General features: G+C 41.1%; 1 protein-coding gene across 2 annotated transcripts in view; it reads left to right on the plus strand.

Annotated features, from left to right (window-relative positions):
- THADA (THADA armadillo repeat containing) overlaps positions 1-22,785 on the plus strand; it is a 479,325-nt gene that overhangs the window by 114,430 nt on the left and 342,110 nt on the right. For both annotated transcript variants that reach the window (XM_075863236.1, XM_075863235.1), the window contains exon 23: positions 15,184-15,316. In XM_075863236.1, the coding sequence (XP_075719351.1) occupies positions 15,184-15,316 (133 nt within the window). The remainder of the gene's footprint in view (positions 1-15,183; positions 15,317-22,785) is intronic.

Genomic DNA, 22,785 nt, shown 5'->3' on the forward strand with positions numbered 1-22,785 from the left:
GCATAGTCCAGTACCTAAAGATTACCCAGGATCTAAGATCCTTGTTGGTCCAGTTTCAGGGTCATAAGGGTTCGGCAGCCAGTAGAGCCACTATAGCGAGGTGGATTAAGCAGGCCATACAATTAGCCTACATAAATTAGAAGTTCAAACCTCCAGAGTTTTTCGGAGTTTACTCCACCAGGGCTGTGTCCACTTCGTGGGCAGAGAGAGCAGAGGCATCTCTAGACCAGATATGCAAGGCTGCTACATGGAGTTCTCCTCACACCTTTTCCAAGCATTACCGATTACAACTGCATACAGCCTCTTGGCCTTTGGTAGAAAGGTGCTACAAGCTGTGGTCCCACCCTAAAAATACTGATTTCTATTTTACATATCCAGGGGTGCTGTCATAGGTGAAACGGTAAAAGATTGATTACTTACCGGTAATCCGTTTTTCAAGAACCTATGACAGCACCCCACTGTTACCCTCCCTATTGTTTGTAGCAGATGAGCCCTCATAAGGTAGATCGCTAACCTAAATTCAAAGGGATTCTTTGTAAATATTGTATATATAAAGGTGTGAGGGACTTTCACTTGGGTGGTGCAAAGAAAAAAACAAAACAACAAGATAAACTAAACTATTTCTCATCCTGAGTTCTTTCTAAAGACTGGGTGTGTGGAGAGGGTTGTCCCTTTTTATATCCTCCGGTTTCCTATCCAGCGGATGGGACGTCTCTCCAGGGGTGCGGTCATAGGTTCTTGAAAAACCGATTACAGGTAAGTAATCAATCTTTTCCCTTATATAATACTTTAATATGAAAAAACTTTTTTTTTTTTAAAACATTACACATATTTGGTATCGCCACTTCTGTAACGACCCCACCTATAAAGCGATTACGTTATTTAACCTGCACGGTGAACGCCGTAAAAAATAAAATAAAAAACAATGCCAGAATTGCTGCTTTCTGTTCATTCTGCCTTCAAAAAAATGTGATAAGTGATCAAAAAGTCACATGTACTCCAAAATAGTACCAATAAAAACTAAAAGTTGTCCCGCAAAAAACAAGCCCTCATACAGCTGCATCGGCGTAAAAATAAAACAATTATGGCTCTTAAAACATGGCGATGCAAAAACAAATAATTTTGAAATAAAAAAAGGTTTTACTGTGTAAAAGTAGTAAAACATGCAAAATCTATATAAATTTGGTATCGCCACAATCGTGATGACCCACTGAATAAAGTACATTATTTATACCATACAGTAAACGTCGGAAATCTAAGGCCCTGTTCACACAGTTTTTTGGCGCAGAGACCGCTCCCCAATACGGGCCAAAATGCATCCCATTGATTTCAATGGGAGGCAGTGTTTTACCGCGAGCGGAAAAACCGCCTCGCGGTAAAAAGAAGCGACATGACCTATCTTTTCCACCTCCAAAGCACCATTTCAATCAGTGGGAGACGGGAAAAAAAACGCCTCGACGAGTGTTTTGACACGTTTTTGTCAAACCACTGTGCAAAAAACGCCTGGAGCAGATTTTGCAGGCGGAATTTTCCGCCTACAAAAATCTCATTGTGAACTAGCCCTAAGACGGAAAAGAGTGGTGAAATTTATGTTTTTTTTTCCATTACCCCCATAAAAAAGTTAATAAATTCTATGTACCCCAAAACGGTGCTATTAAATAATACAACTTGTCCCGCAAAAAACAAGACCTTCTACAGCTATATCGATGCAGAAATAAAAAAATGTATAGCTCTTGGAATGCGACGATGGAAAAAACGCAAAAAATAGCTTGGTCATTAAGGTCTTAAATAGGCTGGTCATTAAGTGGTTAAATAAAAAGCTATTCTGCTGGGTTTTGGGGTTTTATTTGTTTTTATGGCGTTCACGATGGGCGATAAATAACACGTTTAGTTTTATAATGCGTGTCGTTACTGCTGTGGTGATGCAACTGTGTCCTCAATAGTTATAAAAGAAAAAAGAAAAAAAAATTCTATAAAAAAGCATTTTGTAAGTGTGAAAGGATTCTTTGTTAATTCCTTTTACGTTTTTGTTTTTCGGAACATTTTATTTAAAGAGGCTCTGTCACCATATTTTGCAACTCCTATCTGCTATTGCAGCAGATCGGCGCTGCAATGTAGATTACAGTAACGTTTTTATTTTTAAAAAATGAGGCTTGCAAAAGTCCAAGTGGGCGTGTTTAAAGTAAAAGTCCAACTGGGCGTGTATTATGTGCGTACATCGGGGCGTTTTTACTACTTTTACTAGCTGGGCGTTCTGACGAGAAGTATCATCCACTTCTCTTCAGAACGCCCAGCTTCTGGCAGTGCAGATCTGTGACGTCACTCACAGGTCCTGCATCGTGTCGGACACATCGGCACCAGAGGCTACAGTTGATTCTGCATCAGCGTTTGCAGATAAGTCGATGTAGCTACTTACCTGCAAACGCTGATGCTGCTGCAGAATCAACTGTAGCCTCTGGTGCCGATGTGTCCTCGCTCGTCCGACACGATGCAGGACCTGTGAGTGACGTCACAGCGTGATCTCTCGAGTGGATGATACTTCTCGTCAGAACGCCCAGCTAGTAAAAGTAGTAAACACGCCCCGATGTACGCACATAATACACGCCCACTTGGACTTTTACTTTAAACACGCCCACTTGGACTTTTTCAAGCCTCATTTGCATAAATACAAAAATGGTCATAACTTGGCCAAAAATGCTCGTTTTTTAAAAATAAAAACGTTACTGTAATTTACATTGCAGCGCCTATCTGCTGCAATAGCAGATAGGGGTTGCAAAATCTGGTGACAGAGCCTCTTTAACTCCAATGAAATAATTAAAAAAAAAATAATAATTTTTGCAAAAGTAAACTTGATGTGAATGCATATGTTGCATAATTTAAAGAAGCTCTGTCACCATATTATAAGTGGCCTCTCTTGTACATAATGTGATCGGCGCTGTAATGTAGATTACAGCACTTTTTTATTTAGAAAAACGATCATTTTTTACGGAGTTATGACCTATATTAGCTTTATGATAATGACTTTCTTAATGGACAATTGGGCGTGTTTTACTTTTTGACCAAGTGGGCGTTGTGGAGAGAAGTGTATGACGCTGACCAATCAGCGTCATACACGTCTCCCCATTCATTTACACAGCACACAGTAATCTTACTCGTCTTCTCTGTCCATCACCCTGGATCGCTGTGAGTGGAGAATGAAGAGGGCTATAAGGCTATATATTTTTATATAAGCTATGCTGAAGAGTATAAGAATTAGCATTTAGGAGTCCTAGGGCACAAATCGAGAAGCTTGATTAAAAAATATTCTATCTTTTTGGGTAGACAACTGGAAGGGATGGTAGAAGGCGCAACCTGATTGACCAAAATGCAAAAGTAATACAATTAGAAGACCTGGGACAGTGGCCGTGAAGGAAAAAATTGGGGAGAATACCCCCCAAAAAATTGGGGGTATTCTCCCCAAGCATTCACGCGTGGCGTACTTGATCGTTTTTCCGCAGCGTAAGAATACGCTGTGTAAAATTCAAATGTATGCCTATCGGGAAAATATTCTGCAATGCAGACCGATTTTAGCTGGTTGCTGCTGTAATGATGGGGTAGGGAGAAGACAGGTGAGCCCTAATCTACCCGCCACTCAGTCCCTGCCTACTTGCAACGACCCGTCCTAAGGCGACGGGGTACAACTGGGTGACGGTCCCTACGCTCAGTAAGTGCACGACAGACAAGGGTACACAGAAGCTAGGGAAACGGTGCAGCTGCCCACGGAGACACCGTGAGCAACGAGAGTAGTGAATGAGCCGAGTCAAACCAGGAGTGCACGAGGTACAAAATGCTGAGCAGGAGAGTGGTCAGTAAGCCAAGGTCAATAACAAGCAGAGGATCAGTAGTTCAAGCAGCAGCAGCAGAGCAGAATCACAGGCGAAGGAGGAACAGGAAAGGCAGGTATAAATAGACAGTGGGCGGGAGCTAGCTCCGTCTGGCCAGGTTGTGATAGGCTCTCCCACTCTTAAGCCTGCCATCCTGAGTGGTGGAAGATGGAGTCAGTCTCACAGACATAGGAGCAGGTGCAGACTGATTATCCACGGGCGTCGACACAGAAGCTGTGTCTGGCAGATCCTTTACAGCTGCACTGTAGAATATTTTTCCCATAGACATACATTGTAGTTTACTGCAGTATATTGTTACGCTGCGGAAATACAATGCAAGTATGCTATGTGTAAGCGCACCTCAGAGGCAGCAACCTGAGCGCCTACGAGTTAGTAATACAGACTCTTGGGGACTATTCACATGGCATTGTCAGGCGTATGTGTCTTAAAGCACACCTAACCTGTCAGGTAAATTTTCAGAATAAGCCATCATATGTGTGTACATGAGGAATAACACTTTTTCTGGCTGCTATATGACTTGTATTCTGCATTATTTAGCAGTTTTCCCATCTGCAGACTCTAAGTTTAAGTCTTAGTTGTCTCTGAGCTAGAGAGTGAAGCCTGACTGCTATCATGTCTGCTATACATTGTACACAGAGAAAAGGAGAATCCTGCTCTCCTAACTCTATCTATTAAATATATAGAAGCAGCATGGAGGAGATTATACAGCAGTAATGCGCAGTGTAGCTAAGAATCCAGCCCTGGGGTTGATTTAGAACTCTCACCAGCAACCTGTGTCTCCTCTCTGCTCCCCCTCCCCTCTTCATAGACTTCTATGGGCAGCATCATCTCTGTTTCCTCTCTGCACCTGCTCTCTCCTCTCCATAGACTTTTATGAGCAGTATCTGTGTTCCTCTCTCTTCTCCTGCTTCCCCTCCTGCCTCCATAGACTTCTATGGGCAGGCTGTGAAGCAACACCCCCCCCCCCTTGTTTCCTGCAGTCCGTCACTTATCTGTAGCTAGGGACGGATTTTTCGTAACAGGACAGCAGATTACAGGAAGGGAGACACCTAGTTTTCAGTAACTTCACACAGAATTTGCATGGATGAAACCACTACATTATAACAGTAAATAAATTACAAAGTTTATATATATATATATATATATATATATATATATATATATATATATATTCTCTCTGTAGAACCCTGGGCCAAGGGAACAAAGACAGTCAATGATTTTTGCTTTCTAATATGCACCCCTTCTAGTGTTCTGATTGTGAAATGGACATGGCTCTTAAATATAGAAGACTATTTTGATGTACTCACATTCTGGTCAGGGACACTTTTTTTTTATTTATTTTTTTGCTTTAGTTCTTGTATGGTGATTTTCAAACAGTAGAATATTACTTGCTCGGTGTATGTATCTGTGTGCAGATCTGTAAAGTCTAATATACTTAACAAAATACAGTTTGTTCTATGCAATTGGGTTCTATAGTTGAATAAGAGTTTGACAGGCCTGAAGACTTCTGCATATAGTGTAGACCTGTGCTGGTGCAGTGGGAAAGCTTCCAAGGCTCATGTTTATATCATTAGAAAATGGAATATAAAACAACTTCTCCTGAAAATCCTTCTTTTATTGGCATTCCCATGCTGTAATTTGAATGCATTTCTTTACTTTCCGTTTTTTCTTTTTGCAATGGCTCTATGCCATTTTATAACAGGCCTGCACCGTTGAATTTATTTTTTTCTATGAGTATAGAGAAAAATACATTATGGCAAGAGATCAGATTCTAAAATAATTCATTCCATAAGGAATGAAAAAGCCTCTTGTTTTGCGATCTTCTGGGAGACGTATATTTTTTCATGTTTCCTTTGTACGGTTTAAAAACTGTGATTAAAGGAAGCAGTAACCTAAGGAATAGGATTGAGGCTTACAGACAAATCTGGAAACCTAGGTCTTCAGCTCGAATTTTTCCAGCAAGCAGGCTTGTATTTCCCTGCTGTACTGGAAAGGGGTGCCAAAGGACACGGAGAGTAGGCCTGTGATAAAATAGCTGCTTTCCAGTTGTCAGAGTAGCCTGGTTACATTTTATTATTGCACACACACACAAAGCTAAAGTGTATGTGCACTGAATGACCCCTTTATTGGAGACACCCATCTAGTAGCACGTTGGACCTCCTTTGCCTTCAGAACCGCAGCACTTCGTCATGGCATAGATTTCGTTAGGTGTTAAAATCGTTCCTCAGGAATATTGACCCATGTAGAATGGATAGCTTCTCACAGTTAGTATTAGAGGTGTTATGCCATAAGGTAAACATCTGCCATGAAGAGATGAACTTGGTGGGCCACAATGCTTAGGTAAGCCCTACTTTTCAAACATCCATCCACCAGTACCAGAGGACCCAGGGTGTGCCAAGAAAACATTCTCCACACCATTACTCCAGCTCCACCCTGAACTGTTGACACCTTCCTAGGAAAGATTCATCGATTCATGCTGCTTGCACCAAATTCTGACCCTGCCATCAGCTTGATGCAACAGACCTGGATTCATCTGACCAGGCGATGTTTCTTCACTGCGAAGTGATACAATTTTTGCACTGTTTTGCCTACTGGAGTCTTGCCCTTCTTTGTCCTTTTAGGCATTAACGGCACTTGAGCTAGTCGTCTGCTGTTATAGGCTGTAGGTACCAAGGAATGATGAGTTGAACATTCGGACATGTTAGTTGTAGCCCCACTTTATATTTTACTGCAGTTTGCTTGATTGTGCACCGCCTGTTCGTCAAAACGATTCTCAACATCCTCTTCTGACCCCTTTCATCGACTAGTTGTTAATGTCCACAGGATTCCTATTCGCTGGATGTTTTTCCTCGATCACACCATTCTCTGTATACTCTTGAGACCCGCAAGGTTGGCAGTTTTTTTTAAAATGCTTAACCCTATTAGTCTAGTAATGCCTTGTTGAAAGTCGCTCAGATTGAATCCGCAAAACAATGGGAACATTGAGCACAGTAAAACCGAACCACGGAAAGCTTTGCTCACTTTGTCGCACTCCAGGGTCACGTGTCTTTGTTTTCTATATATCACGTGTCTAATTTCCATACAGGGAAGCTCCATCCGTGAAAGGGCAGGTGTTCATTCAGTGTTTTTGTAAATATGTGTGTACTTTTTCTTGCTGTAAAAGTACGGAGTCATGCAATGTTTTAGTAGTGAAGACTATCTCAACACGTACACACGCTTGCTTATAGATCCATACATTGAGCAGATCTCTTTCAGGCGAGTTTCACAGCTATGAATTCGTTACATCATTTTTGCTATTAAGGATTGAAAATTGTATGTAAATTTTAAAGGGCCTTAACAAAAAGTTCTGCCTCGCCAAGACTTGTCTTAAAAACAAACAACTGGCACCCCTGTAATTGTTCGGGGAAGTTTTGTCCAGTCATACAATTCCCCTGCAGCTATTCCTCCATAACAAGAGCTGCTATTACTTAACGGCTCTCTGCACTATCTTTTAGAGCCGAGCCCTGAGGAGGAATACCCCCTTCCTCCCCAATATGAGGTCCATTTGCCTTATTAGGGCTTAGACAGGGATTTTCTTTCATGGACAACCACTTTAGAATATATTCTCATATGGCATTTTTTTCCCCATGGTTTCTGGTAAAACGGACAGGAATAAACTAAGTTTGAAGTAGTTGTGGATTTATTTTTGTGTGTTTTTTTAAAATAAAAATGTCTATCAGTGTTTGGTTCAACTCTCAATAATTTTTATTAAAAAAACATTTATTTTGATAAGAAAACAATCGAGCTGATACTTTTTAGCTGAGCACATGACAATTAAGTAAACCTGCCTAAGAGCCTGTTCACATCCGCATTGGGCTTCCGTTCATCGGTTCCGTTCAACCTTTTCGTCAATTGCTGCGCTATTTTGTGCGGCAAAAAGCAACGGTCTTTTTGACGGAAGCTCCTGACGTAGCCTCCGAAGCAGGTGTGAACAGCCCCTAACATGCAATTAGCTAAATAGCGTCACATGACTGGCGCCTCCTTACTTCTGATGCCTTCGAAAATATTTTTCAGTTTTTGTTTTTTCCACAGTGGCAGTGAGATTTTTTAAAATATTTATGTACATTTCTGCATACTAAAAATCTAAGCGTTCACCCCTACTATTGTCTACACAAGATGTGACCCCCAACTCCGTATATTTAATACATGTAAATGTGGTAACAGGTCCTCTTTATTAAAAAAAAGAAAGTTCCCTGTTGACCATCAAATCTCCAAACTCTTCTCGTCCATGCCCTTCAGTAAGGGTAGACACCTCTTGTACTCGATGACATGACTGTGGTCTTTCAGGGTAGCAAAATTCTGGGAATCGGGCCACTCTCCGAGGAATCCGCTTTCAGAGCTTAACGTGATCTTATTAGGTTGTATCATTCGAGGTCCACTTGAATGTTTACAAGATTATCACGTTTTATAAAATTCTGGTCTGTTTGGCATAGCTTTATTATACTCCATTAAACCCCAAATGCTGCATCTGATACATCCCTCCGCGCTGCTCCAGTCATCCATGAGCTGGTTGTATTAGACTGAAATGCGGAGGCTTAGATGTTAAGCACGTTCTGGGAAGATGGCTCCAAGATTTAAAATGAAGAACAGAGTAAAGAAAACCAAATTATGTTGGACTGAGATTTTTCGAGTACTGGCTTGCACTGGTAGGGAAGGGCTTAAGCCTAAAGCTGTCTAAGTACACAAGCTTTGGTTCTGTGGTTTAACTGTGTCGTATAGATTCTTCCTATTCATTCCTATGCATCTGTCATGTGCTCTTCCTAGACCTGAAACGGTTAAACCGCCAGCTTTGTGCAGAAAAGTTGCTGTCTCATCTAACACAGAAGGGGGATTCTTTCATCGGCCTCTTATGTAATCACAGATTTTGTTTTCTCTATATTGTGGTTTTACAAAAGGCAAGTTCATAGTAACATTTCAGCCTGCAGCAAACTGCGGAGGAATCTGCCGGCTTTGACATACCCCAAACTTTCTCCTTTGTCTGTTTCCACTTGGCGTGTACCAGACGGACTTGTTGTCATTAGTTCTCAGCGTTAGTGCCATCAAGGATTGCTAAAAAATAAAGGAAATGCCTGACGTGCTGAACTTGTACTAATGAAGGCTCAGTATGAACCGTCACTCTCATTGTTCTTCTGCAAATAATTAGACAGTAATTATTTGCTGGCAGTTTTTGTAAGTGTTTCTAGGTTAAATTCTAATGTACGGAATTCATAACCAGATGAAATGTATCAAATCTTTTATATAATTTCTCCATATGTTCGAATACAAGCAGCATGATGGTTAGACTCTGTTCACACCACCTTGATGGTGCATGTTTGGTATATACATCCAGAATTTTATGCCATACCGTTGCCAATTAAATTCACTTTATTGAAATACATAGTCAATCTTTTCAATACAATTAGAAAAAAGTTATGCCGACACATACCACCAAAATGTATTCCATAGGGACACTCTTCTTATCATACGTTGTACCCATTATAGGGCGTGAATACATTTGGTGTATAAGCATGGTTTGAACATAGCTTTAGTAGGCTATGGGAGTTGATTTGTTTCTATAATGTGCACAATATTCTTTCAGAGTTGGATAAATCCACTGTTTGTTAAAGAGGCTCTGTCACCACATTATAAGTGGCCTATCTTGTACATAATGTGATCGGCGCTGTAATGTAGGTGACAGCAGTGTTTTTTATTTAGAAAAACGATCATTTTTGATGGAGTTATGACCTATCTTAGCTTTATGCTAATGAGTTTCTCAATGGACAACTGGGCGTGTTTTACTTTTTGACCAAGTGGGCGTTGTGGAGAGGAGTGTATGACGCTGACCAATCAGTGACCAATCCGCATCATACACTTCTCTCCATTCATTTACACTGCACATAGCGATATAGCCATATCGTTATGCGCAGCCACACACACTAACATTAATGCAGTGTCCTGATAATGAATAGACATTACCTCCAGCCAGGACGTGATGTGTATTCACAATCCTGACCACTTCTCTGCACGTCTCTGTGATTTATAGCACAGCACAGCGAGATCTCGCTGTAAATGACAGTTCACAGCGTAATCTCGCGAGACAACGCCTGCTATGCTGTAAATCAACGACGGGGTAAATTTTCATTTTTTTCCTCCCCGCCTTTTATTTTCTCATTGACATAGCCGTATGAGGGCTTGTTTATTGCGGGACAAGTTGTAGCTTTTCTTGGCACCATTTAATGTACAACATAATTTACGAGGAAACTGGTAAAAATTATTTGTGGGGTGAAATGGGCAAAAAAAAATTATTGTGCCATTTGTTTTGGGGTTTTATTTTTACCGTGTCCATGGTGCGGTAGAAACTACATGTTCGCTTTGTTATATGGGTTGATAAGTTTACAGCGATACCAAATTTATGTCTTAGTTTTTTTTGGTGCTATAAAAACTAAAAATTTCCATATTCTGAGAGCCACAACTTTTTTTTGTTTTTTTTCCCGTCGATTAAACGATTTGAGGGTTTTTTGTTGTTTTTTTTGCAGGGCGAACTTTACCGAGCGAGTTAAATAACATTATATTGTAATAGTTTGGACCTTTATGGATGTGGCGATACCAATAAATTTATTTTTTCTTTTTTGGAACATTAAAAAGAAAAACGTTTTATTTAACTATTTTTTTTTTAGAAGTTCCCCTAGGGGATTTGAACCAGCTTACATGATCACTTACATGATAAACTGCAATAGTAATGTATCGCAGTTTATTGTGACTCTTACTGTCTTCTATGAAGCCAGAGGCAGGGCTTCATAAGAGTACAAAGATGGCAGACCTGAGGGCATCCATTAGGCCCCCAGGCTGCCATGATGACCATCGGCAACCCTCGATTCCGTCGCGGCTGGTGATGGTATGTCGGAGGGGGCCACCTCCCCTCATTCTAATGCTTTAGATGCCGTGGTTGTCATTAACCACGGCATCTAAGGGGTTAAACTGGTGGAATCAAAGTGATCTTTGATTCCACCCGTTGCAGTGAGGCGTCAGATGTATTACACAGCCAATACCCGCTGAATATGGAGCGTGCTCAGTTCGTGATCCCGCTCCATACTTCCACATAATAGCTGCCACATACATGTACATATACAATAGAGCCAATTGACCTACCAGTATGTTTTTGGAGTGTATGAGGAAACCCACGTAAAAATTCACACCAAGTACTTCATTGCTGCAAAGCAACAGTACTAACTGTCCTGTCATGAATCATTGACCCTGTGACAAAATTATAACTCCCATAGCTGATATAAATGATACACTAATGTTGGATTCACACGAACGTGGGGAAACTCTAACGTGAAAAACGTGACTTTTCCACGACCGATGTGCCTGCGCGCGGTTACGTTTTTACGGATCCTCAGACTTTAGTCTATGGAGGGATGCGTGAAAACTGAACAAATCTAGGACATGTTCTATTCTTCAACGGACCTTCGCTTGATCCGTTGAAACAACGGCCGTGTGAATGGCCCCTTTGAAATACATGCAAGTAATCAACGTTCGTCTGAATTCGGCCTAAGGCCTAATTTCATAGTCCAATTACTTTTTTCATGCAGAACCAGGACATCTACTAAGGCAGCATTTTAAAAATATATGAAGGCTGAAGATCACCATCTGTACCCTCAAATGTTTGATTACTCTGTGTTCTTTCCACTACTTTACAGTTTTAATACCATTAGGCTCTCTTCACATTAACTGAAGTGTAACCTGAACATTTGATCGCAGTGTTCCTCCCATTTCTTAACAGTTTAAATATAACGGTGTCACGATTCTGGCGTATGTGGACCCTCTAGGCCGCTCCGCCAAAGCGGAGTGGCAGCTGGCCAAACAGCAGTCAATGGAAAGTCTTAGCACAAGAGTACCTGTAGCAGACGCTTTGGCACAGATGATTCGTGGCACAGATGACGCTGGATGTGGCAGCAAACAGGACTCCAATGCTAGAATTCAGCTCGGGAACAAACAGTTACAGGATACATGATACGGGAACACTGGGAACAGGATACAACTAAGGGACCATTTGATTAAACTAACATGGGAAGACAACAACAACGCTCAGACACAGGAAGGAGGGTGTGACAGGGTGCACAGGGATAGGCTGTGGAAGATTCTAATGGTGCGCACACTGGCCCTTTAAGAGGGCTCACGCAACCTACGGAAGTGAGCAGAGGACGCAACTTGCCCTAAAAAACCCTGACAGACCCAATACAAGTCAGTAGTATCTGTCAGTATTCATTGGGATCTGTTTAAAAACTGAACTATCAAAGCTGTGATGGCTTCGTTAATATCCAAGGCATAGGGATTTATTGTATACAGTATATGTGTGTGTGTGTATGTGTATATATATATATATATATATATATATATATATATATATATAAAATGTGTGCATGCGTGCGCGTGCTCAGTTTGTAGACGTACACAACTAATCTGGACTGCACAGAATAAATGTAGGTTTTATTACCAAAACTCTAATGTTACATTTACATGCTACGGATTCTGTACTACAAAGTTTTGAAAACCCAATCCACATCTAGCCGAAAAATCTGCACGGGATAACGGGCATTGCTGCTGATCCATTCTGTCGCGGATTTTCTCCGCGGATTTCACCCCTTTAATGTGGTTTTGAGACGGATGTCTTCTGCTACGTGTGGACATGGCCTAAGCGGTTATGCCATATACTCTCTGATCTTTGTTACGTTGTATCCTGTTACCTCTGTTAAGTGGTTCTGGATTGAAACTCTAGTGAATATGTATATATGGAAAGCAGTCACCACGAGTTGTGGATTTTGGGTGAAACGCTTGTAACTCCAGCTGCCCTATGGAAGATGTGATTAAAGATATAACGGTTGATGGTAGACGGTAGATATGTTTTCACTGGCTGAACAGGCAAGTCCAATGAAGATCAAATATCAACAGCCCCCTGTCGGAGGGGTCCATGTCTGAGAGCAAGTCTGATCACGTAGATTTCCTTTTGTTGAGCGAAAAACTTGTTTTCAATTACGTATACATTGAAAATTGATTCTAAGTCAATATTACCAGGAGGATATTAAATTAGCAGTTTTGAAATTGAATTTAAATACATTTTAGTTGAAAGAAAACGAGTTGGAGCCCGATTCCTGTAGCATGGCAGCGAGTATTTGTTTTGGTATAACATTACAATACAATATAATATGTAACAACGTTTTATATACTATTATATTTTATTTTATATACATTATTTTACAAAAATATATAGTATAATTCTTTCATATAAGTTCGGTTTTACAACTTTGGACCATAGAGTAATCATGAGACGGTGGCACTTTGAATAAGGGCATCTGTAAGATGCCAATTAGGGCTCCTTCACACGAACGTAGCCCACCTTGGACGTGAAAAACTTCAGTTTTCCACTTCCGAAGTGGACCTGTGCGGGACGCGTTGTCACGGATCCCCCACAGACTACAGGCTATGGAGGGATGCCTGACACGCAGTAAAATAGGACATGTCCTATTGAAACAACTGTCGTGTGAACGGCCCCATTGAAATACATGAGTCTGTGTGACGGCCGTTGTTTTAACGGCCGTCACAAGGACGTGATTCATGCTCGTGTGAATGAGGCCCTAAGGGTACAGATAGTAGGCACTTTTGAAGCAACAGTGTTGCCTGTCCATCCTTTTCACAAGTGGTCTTCACTTTTTCGGGTCTGTATGCAGAGCTCCAGCTGCTTTGGCCATTTGTGTTTTCTATATTTCCTTTAGTTAAAAAATATGGCAACCCCAATAGGAAAAATTTGCGTGGTTAGTTTCTGCACTGCATATAGTGTGTGTGTGTGTGTGTGTGTGTGTTTTTTACCTTCGTGTAGGGGTGTCTTTCTCTTGTAAATTAATCCAAGCTGGCACGGAAGGCATAGAGTTCCAAAACTTGGAATAACCAATAAGGGAGGAAGGAGCAGGGAAGTGGCCGTGTAATCTTGTATGAATGTCAATGACTGGGTGACCAGAAGACTTCAAAATGGATCCCATCTCTCTCTCACCACTTACAGTAGGAAGGGCAGCTCTGGAGTACAAATTTCTTCTCTGACCAATGAAATACTGAGCGGACTGAGAGAACAGAAACATTCTTGAGAACATGTAGATGTTATTTTTTGGACAATTTTTTTTTTTGCTCTATACTAATCCTCTACATGAATGCAAAATGTATACCGTAGAATAGATTTTATTTGACATCCTGCAGAAATAAGATTACAGATGAATTTCTGGACTAAATTTTTTCCGCAGCCTGTGGATGATATTTGTTAAATCTCACCCACTTTGCTGCTACCGTATTCCGCTGCGTATTTTCCATCTGCAATTTCGGATGGAAAATACGCAGCAATTCCGTTACATGTGAACAAGCCTTTATTGTGAAGGATCGAGATCGCTGTTACTTTACCCACCGTTCATCTGTAGTTGTCTCTCTAGGTTTTTTTGTTTTTTTTAAAGGATGTTGGCATTTTGCAGATAAACACTTCCCTCTGGTACGTAACATACTGATATCCCATACGGCCCCCAAATATTGACATAGTTTCGGCATTTTTCATTGCGTTCATATTTAAAGGTTGTCTGCAGTTTCTTCTATGTAATAGACCCTATAATAAAATGGAGAATATGTGTCCATTGCATTGATTTTGTTTCCATGTTATCCTGTTCTAATATTTTCTGGGTTTCCGAAAGTGACAACCACTAATGGCCATTCACAGGGGTTGGCCTCCAGCTTTCAACAATAAAATATAAAATTGGCTTCATATTGTGGCACTTTTTGAATTTGAGGCACAGGATGAACATAAAGAGGAATTTTAAAGTTTAAATATCTGAAATGAAACCTGTTCTTATCGGTACACGATGCTCTCAATCTGAGACCTCCAGGAATGACTTTAATGGATTAAAAAGTCTGCTGAATCCAGGAAAATATTTCTCTCCATCACCACAAGTTTATCTACAATCTCTTGAGCTCTGACCTGCTCCTGGCTTATATTCATACACAAATATAGGATTTAGGAATGTTATTAATGACTGTTTTATAGATTAAGCCATTGCATTGTGGGATTTACGGTCCTTAATTGTATCCAGTATTTCTGAAAAATACCCTATATCTGAAAACGGGTCTGGCTGTGAATGGTTTGATTGTTTAAAGAGCAGCTCTCGTTCTTGTGTTTGAAGTGGTGTAGCATGGTTTTAATAAAAACGACTGCCCTCTGTGACCTTCCCTACTCGTTTGATTCTTTCAGATGCAAGGAGGAGAGCCTGCGCTGCCTACCACGCCAATGGTTATGCAACGTCTTGGAGGAAATTAAATCTAGTGATCCGTCTTCCAGGCTCTGTGCAACCAGGCGCAGTGCTGGAATTCCATTCTACATACAGGTACTTAGCAAACTGTGCACGCTTTATTTTATGAGATTGAAATGGCTAAGCCCTTTAATTGACTACGCAAGACGATCTGCATCTATCCCCATGGCTTTCTCCTAAAAATTTGGGATGCTGTTTGCGGTCTTTGTTATTTCTGATTATACACGAGAGTAGGCCGGTTATCTTTCTCTAGACTAGAGAGAGCTTGTGTTTAAAGGGGTATACCCATCATAAAATGTTAGGATATATGCCATAACATTATGATTGGTGGGGTCCCGACCTCCAGGAACCTATTTGATAACCAAAGGGCAGAAACACTTTTGGCTTTTTTCCTGCAAATTGGCGCCCTGTTAATTCTGAGGATCGGTGGTAAGTCTGGCAGTTACATAGCCACGATCAACAAGTGATTGCATATCCTAGCAATATGCCATCAATTATTTTAGTGGGAAGACGTTTTTTTACGCATTTTTTTTGTCTATTTTTTTCCTGTTCTTTTTAGAAAAAATCGCGGCAAAAACATCATATTTGAATACAGCTGAACATTTATTGTGGATATGTTTTTCTCCTAGGAAGCGGTTTATGTGAAAGAGACCTATTTCACACTTGAGGCATTAGAAGTTCTAAGTCTCTTAACCGCTTCCCTGTCATGGACGTATCTAATTCGCCATGGCAGGGAAGCACTTCAGTAGGCAGGGGCATGTCTGACACATCCATGCTACAAATGGACCTTGCTCCGGCTAGATCGCGGCTAGAATCTAACATCTTAACTTTAATTCAAGACCAAGATTGCGGCTCTATTCATGGTCTAGCTTGAGCTAGAGCAAGCTGAAGTGGGAGCTGTATTTACTTACAATATACGCGTAAATGACTGTTTCCACCTCTGTGGCCTGCTTTTGCCTCCGTCACCGGTCCTCAGGGTAGTGACATCATGTAAAATTGCTATGTTAGCCAATCCTGGCACAGCCCTGCAATGTTGCCTCAACAGATTCGTGCCATGGCTGACTGCTAGTCATTAGATGTCTCAATAGATGTGATGTCACTACACAGAGGACCCGAGGCGGGGTCCTCGTTTATCAAAACTTTAACAGAAAAATTGACCTTGTTGCCCATAGCAAACAGTTAAAGGGAATGTGTCGCTAGAAAAATATATATATTTTTTTTTGTTAAACTGTTAGTATATAAATGATTACACATTGTTCTAATTTTTTAAATTTTTTCACAAGTCAGGAAATATTATAAATTAGCTTCTAATTTATAACATTTCCATGTGCTGGTCACTAGAGGGAGCAATTCCCAAAATTGCAGCATTGGCATGTGGTAAAGCAACCTCATTGCTTTATGCTGCAAAATTGGAGAAGACACACTCGCTCTAGTGTCCTCAAACAATCCCCCCTCCTTTATCCTGGCTAGTGCCAGGAGAAAGGAGGGGGTTAAATGTTCAAACCTCCTACACTGTGTGCTGCCATTTTTTTGAGCGATTGCACAGTGTAGGAGGATTCGATACAGTGGTAATCACACAGTATAACACGAACATACACACACACACACACACACACACAAACCTAACTTACCTGCTCCTGCCGCTGCCTACGCTCCTAGCCCTTGCTTCTGAACATATGGATGGAAGCCGCGACCGGAAGTAGTCATCTTACTTTCCGGCCGCGGCTTCCGGTCCACGTGAAAATGCTCTGCCGAAGACCTTCCTTTTGGACTGTGTGGGAGCGGCACATGCGCCGTTCCCACACAGACGGCGTACGCTATAGTGAATGGAACGGCTCCAGTTCGCATTCTCTATGAGGATGTATGTGCCGTATTCCATCTCTGTATGTGTCGTTAATGGACACATACAGAGATGAAAAAAAAAATGGCAGCCCCCATAGAGAAGTAAAAGAAAAAAGTACAACACAAAAACACAAATTTTTTTTAATGACATACTAAAAGCAAAAACATATAAAAAAAAAATATTTTCGTGACACCTTCCCTTTAAAGCTCAACTTTAATTTCTTAAATTGCTGTGGAAAAATTATAGCTGCACAGACCGCGTTGATAAATGAGGCCTAATGTCTAGTTACCAAAAAGAGCAAATGTATGCAAGACCTAGGGATTACAGCTAGCATTGAGGCCACACTACATGGCATCTTTGGCCCATATATTGGGAATGAGGTTTAAAAACTAGTGCCAGACAAAAATGGAGGTATAAGCCTATGTGTACTAATGGTGTTCTTGCTTTTATATCCAAAGTGCCTCTGAAATATGAAAGCTGGATTCTGATTGGTTGCTATCAGTATCTCCTCTTTTCCACTACTCTTTTTGTGTGCAACCTAATGCAGCGGCAACATTGTGCAGATGACTACAATTGTATTCTCCAATAATAATTTTATGTAGACCATGGGCAACTACCTGTATCATTAAGACTAAAAATTACTTTTATTTCTCTCATTAGAATTTGTAGGAAAATGGTAGAGATGATTTGTGCAGGATATGTCATGAATGCCTGATATATTAAGAGAACGAGTGCCCCTTAACACTGTTCTGCAAGCCAAGGTAGCCGCTTATTACAGTCTATGGGATTTACGGAAAACGGCCAAACAAGGAAAGAAATAGATTAAAGGAGAAAATAAGTATCACGCACATCACATGATGTAACTTAGCATGTGACTCTGGCACAGGTCGCCATGTTGCTTGTCCAGTGTTTATTTTGAATTCATAAACCTATCTCATCCACAAATATAATTGGCATATGCGTTAAAATTATAAGTTATGTCACTTACTCATAAGATGAGTTGTGCTTCGCCTGTCTGACTTGTAACATGGGACGGGGGAGCATGTAATCAATTGCAGCGCAGTGATGGAGATAGTGGTCATGTGATGTATCCTATGACCACTGCGTCCATACCGTCACCTACAAGCACCGTACAAGTAACAGCTAGCAGGGGATGCTATGCACTCATTGATCACGTGATCGCCGCCTCCGTCACTGTGCCACATTTGTTTACATGCTTCCCCTCCCCCCCCCCGCAGTACATGTTACAGATCGGACAGGGCAAGCACAATTTCTGCAGACATCTTATAAGTAAGGCCCCATTCACACGAACGTGTTTTTGCGGCCGCAATTCCCCCGAAAATCCACGGGAGAATTGCGGCCCCATTCATTTCTATGGGGCCATGCACACGACCGTAGTTTTTGCGGTCTTTGCACGGCCCAGGAGCCCGCACTGCAGAAAGAACGGGCATGTCTTATTACGGCCGTCTTCTGCGGTCCGGGCTCATTGAAAACAATGGCGGCGGCCATGTGCTTGTCCCGCGATTTGCGGGCGGCTCACGGCTGACAGTCTGCAGCCGGCCGACCCGAAAATCACGGCCGTGCACACGGCTACACACGGTCGTGTGCATGAGGCCTAAGTTTCGTGACATTTTTCATTTCAAGACATTTGCCAATTATATTTAGAAAGTAGTCAACTCCATTAATTGATCCACCTCCAGAATACGTTCCTGAGCTCCCCCTTGTGGTGGTTAAAGGCAGCCAGAACTTTATAATTTAACTCAATTCATACAGGGGATTTAGAGCTCTATATCACAAAAACTGAGCTCTTTCCGCTATAAAGATATATATTAAGAAATAATTTAGCAGAAAATTTTGAACATTTTTAGTTTAAGGTTGGGAATTCACTGTTCCAGGTTACGTAAAATTGCAGCCCTCAATGTTAGGACCTTTCTTCATTAGCACTACTCTTGCTACAACATTATGTGACCGTAGATTTGCACAGTTGATATTTTAAAGCTATCATATTCACTTTCTGTTATGCTAATAATTGAACCGCAGGCATAGTCATTACCCTACGCTTGGATTTCATAAAGAACTGACCGCAATGGAGATTCTGCACTCCTCTTACATTTCGTGTGTGTCTCTGGACGTGTGACCTCCAGCTTGTATTTCTTATACGCAGCATATTGAACCTATTTTGCTTCATTTTATACGCTGTTATTATCTCACATTCTGCTATTCTGAGTTGTTTACATTGACCTAATTTTTATCTAGTTTCGGTTAAGTCAGTTTAGATCAGAGCTCTCTGTTTTGTAGTTTCCTGGTTTCAGTAATAATCCCTCTCCCCCTGTCCATTTTTTCTTATTACATTCACATGTAAGTTTTGCAATGAAAATAATCATACTTTCCAAGGTAAAATCTGTTTCTGAAAAGCTGTGACATGTAGTATGGGCTCTGTTTACAGCCAAAGCAGAGATCTCCACCTTTCTGCAAACTCCTGAACGATTAATCTCGAATTATTTCATGCTAGATTCCCTTATTGCCCTATGAAGTTTGTCTTCTAGGGGTCCGTGTTAGCTGTGTAACAATATGTGGAAGCCATCCAAGAAGAAAGTATAATAAGGGCTTAACCCCTCAGGCTATGTTCACACATAGCGGAATTGCTGCGGATTTGCAGGTGGAAAATACGCAGCGTATTACAGTAGCAGCAAAGTGGATGCGATTTTAACAAATCTCATCCACACACTACAGAAAATTTCTGGGCGGAAATTGACCTGCGGTTCAGATTATTATTTTTTTCTTAATACGCAGCATGTCCATTTATTCTGCGCAATGGTTGTATATTTGTTGTGAATTTTCCCTATTGAGTTATATGGGGAAGTCAAAATCTGCAACAAATGCCAATTGTTGCGGATTTTACGGTGGTTTCCGCAGCAAGATCTGCAAGTCCAAAAAAACAAAAACAATTGTCAAAGTTTCAAAAAAGACTAGGCCCTTTTACATGGGCCAATGATTGGACAAACGAGTGTTCATATTAACACTGATTCCCAATCATTGCCCTGGGTAAATAAGGCAAAGATCAGCCGATGATCGAGCAAGTGCTCGTTCATCGGCTAATTGGATCGTTTATGCAGCACAAAATATTATTGTTGTCAGCAGCACATCTTGTGTAAACAGGGAGATTAGCGGCTGACATCATGGAAATGCTTGGGGATGAACGATTGTAGTAACAATCGCTCGTCCCCATACATTACTGATCATAGTTCCTTGTTAAAGGAGAAACGAGCACCGATCAACAAGCTGTCTCGTTGATCGTCGCTCGTTTTTACGACCCATATTGGCCGGTGTAAAAGGACCCTAATGCTATTCTACTCCGTTAAATAAATCCCATTAAAGTTGTATCCTTTTAAAGTCAAAGGGATCAGTTAGGCTTCCTTCTTTGATCTGTTTAGGATATGTGAACAATCCTATTGCTGATTTTTCTTGTTTACATTAAGATACACTAACCATTTAAAATGTTGCATTGACTTTCATCTTCGGTTTTACAGTAGCTTTCCATTAGCAATGGACATCTGCTGTTGACCTGCTGTTAAAATGATACATTTTCCCTTTTTTGACCCTACACTGGGGTCCTGATAAGTAATTCTAGAACATTATGTCTGTTCTTTGTTAGACATCGTTCAACTTACCAAGCATTCTGCCCGAGATAAGGTGCAACAAAGAAGTTTGGTTGCATTAAACAAGGATTTATTGTTTCAATTAAAACATAATTTTCTGGCTGCCAAACAAAATCCTATCTTGGTAAGAGTAGATTGCTATTCTAGGTATCGTTAAACTGGAATCCGCCAAGGTCGGAACTTTTCTCACCATCAATACTCTTGCTGTAACAACATGTGACAATGGTTTTTAAGTTCGCCTGTCGAGCTGCATTTTTCAAAATATCAAATTAGCTTTTTACCATGATAACCACTGAGTAACAGCTGTATCCATTATTCTTCTCTCCAGCTCCATATTGAACTTGATAGTATGAGAGATTTTGTATAATTCTTAAATTTCAGCTATTTTTGTGCAACTGCAAGACTTGTGGACTAAGTTTCTTAAACTGTGAACACACTGGAAGACATTCACTGACCGCCATTACTGTGCCGATATGGTTTATTACCCAGCTTTTCACAGACTTTGAATGGCAAGTTTATACGTATACATTTTTATGTAATTACAGTCCCCGTCGGCTCTGTATCTGCAAGTTATCAGTGTTTAGAGTATTTTTGTCTTTTGTGATCTGGTTCTTACCATGCTTACACAAAGAACAAACCGGGTAGCACAATTCACCTCAGGTACTCAGCTGGCACCAGGACTTCTGTGCATCGGTGGTTTGGTCTCTGGATAGTGTCATCAAAATGGGAACCACACAAATGATTGGGAAGTTTGAGATATGGTTGCTGTGGGTTAGGCTGGGTTCACACAGTACAGATTTGCTGCAGATTGTGCATGCATTTTGTAGGCCGCAGGAGAGCAGACCTATAAGCCTTTCTTTATATATTACTTCTGTTTAGTTTCCGTTCCTGGCTTTTACTTGATAAATACATGCAAAATCTGCAGCAAATCTGCACTGTGGGAACCCAGCCTAAGGCCTCATGCACAAATCCGTTGCCCGTCGTACGGCCGCTAATGACTGATCCGTGAAACCCGGACCGCACACGAATGGCTTCTTTGCAAAGTCTGTTGTTTTAATGGCCCAAATGAGTGAAATAGTCGAAACAGTGCCGTCAAAAACAGACAGGTGTGGGACCTGTCCAATTTTTGTCAAACGGCCACACGGTTGCGTTAAAACAACGGAAGTTTGTATGGCCCCATAGAAATGAATGTGTCAGTGTGCTATCTGTTAAAAAAAAAAAAACAGATCGCACACTGAAGAGAATAACTGAAGTGGGCATGAGGCCTAAGGGTCCTTTTACAACGTCTGCTCTTTTCACAAGAAGCAATGTACGCTAATGTATGGGGACGAAAGATTGTTACTACGATCGCTCGTCCCCATACGTTTCCATTATGTCGGCAGCACATCTCTCTGTTTACACAGGGAGATGTGCTGCCGACTAGCAACCATTTTATTGGCCGCACAAATGAGCACATTAGCCGATCCACGAGCGTTTGCGGCGTACAAGGGATTTGAATAGAGTACCCAGCGCTCTGACACGGCGGCTATGTGTTCGTGTTCCTCCCCATATCCCTGCCAGCCCTATCGGGAGACTCGCTGTGGCAGCGGGCAACAGTCGGAGACTGGACTGGACCACGGTGAGGTGAGTACATTACATTACTTTATGTTAAGGATGAGCAGAGCAATAACTCAAATCTAAATACAGTAGGATAATATTTGGAATTTTGTTTCAGTGCATGGAAATGTTGGAGGATGGATAGAAAGCAGAACCACAAAAACGTACTTCTCTAAAGTGTAGCTCATCCATTATGCCATTACTTTTAAAAAATTTTTTTTTTTTCATATTAAAAGAAAAAAAATCCGTAATCTTGCAGTTTTCATGGTGGCCACTGAGACATTCAAATAGTCTGACGTTTGCTGTCACTTTTTTAGCTTGTTCTACAGTCATCTCCTTATCAGAGGGCAGGATTACAATGAAACTAAAGCTGGTATTACATGAGCCATCTAAACGAGCGCTGATCAACGAGTCCGCTCATTGATCGTCGCTCGTTTGCTCCTTTC

The sequence above is a fragment of the Rhinoderma darwinii genome, chromosome 4 (assembly GCF_050947455.1).
Source record: "Rhinoderma darwinii isolate aRhiDar2 chromosome 4, aRhiDar2.hap1, whole genome shotgun sequence".
Taxonomy (NCBI): domain Eukaryota; kingdom Metazoa; phylum Chordata; class Amphibia; order Anura; family Rhinodermatidae; genus Rhinoderma; species Rhinoderma darwinii.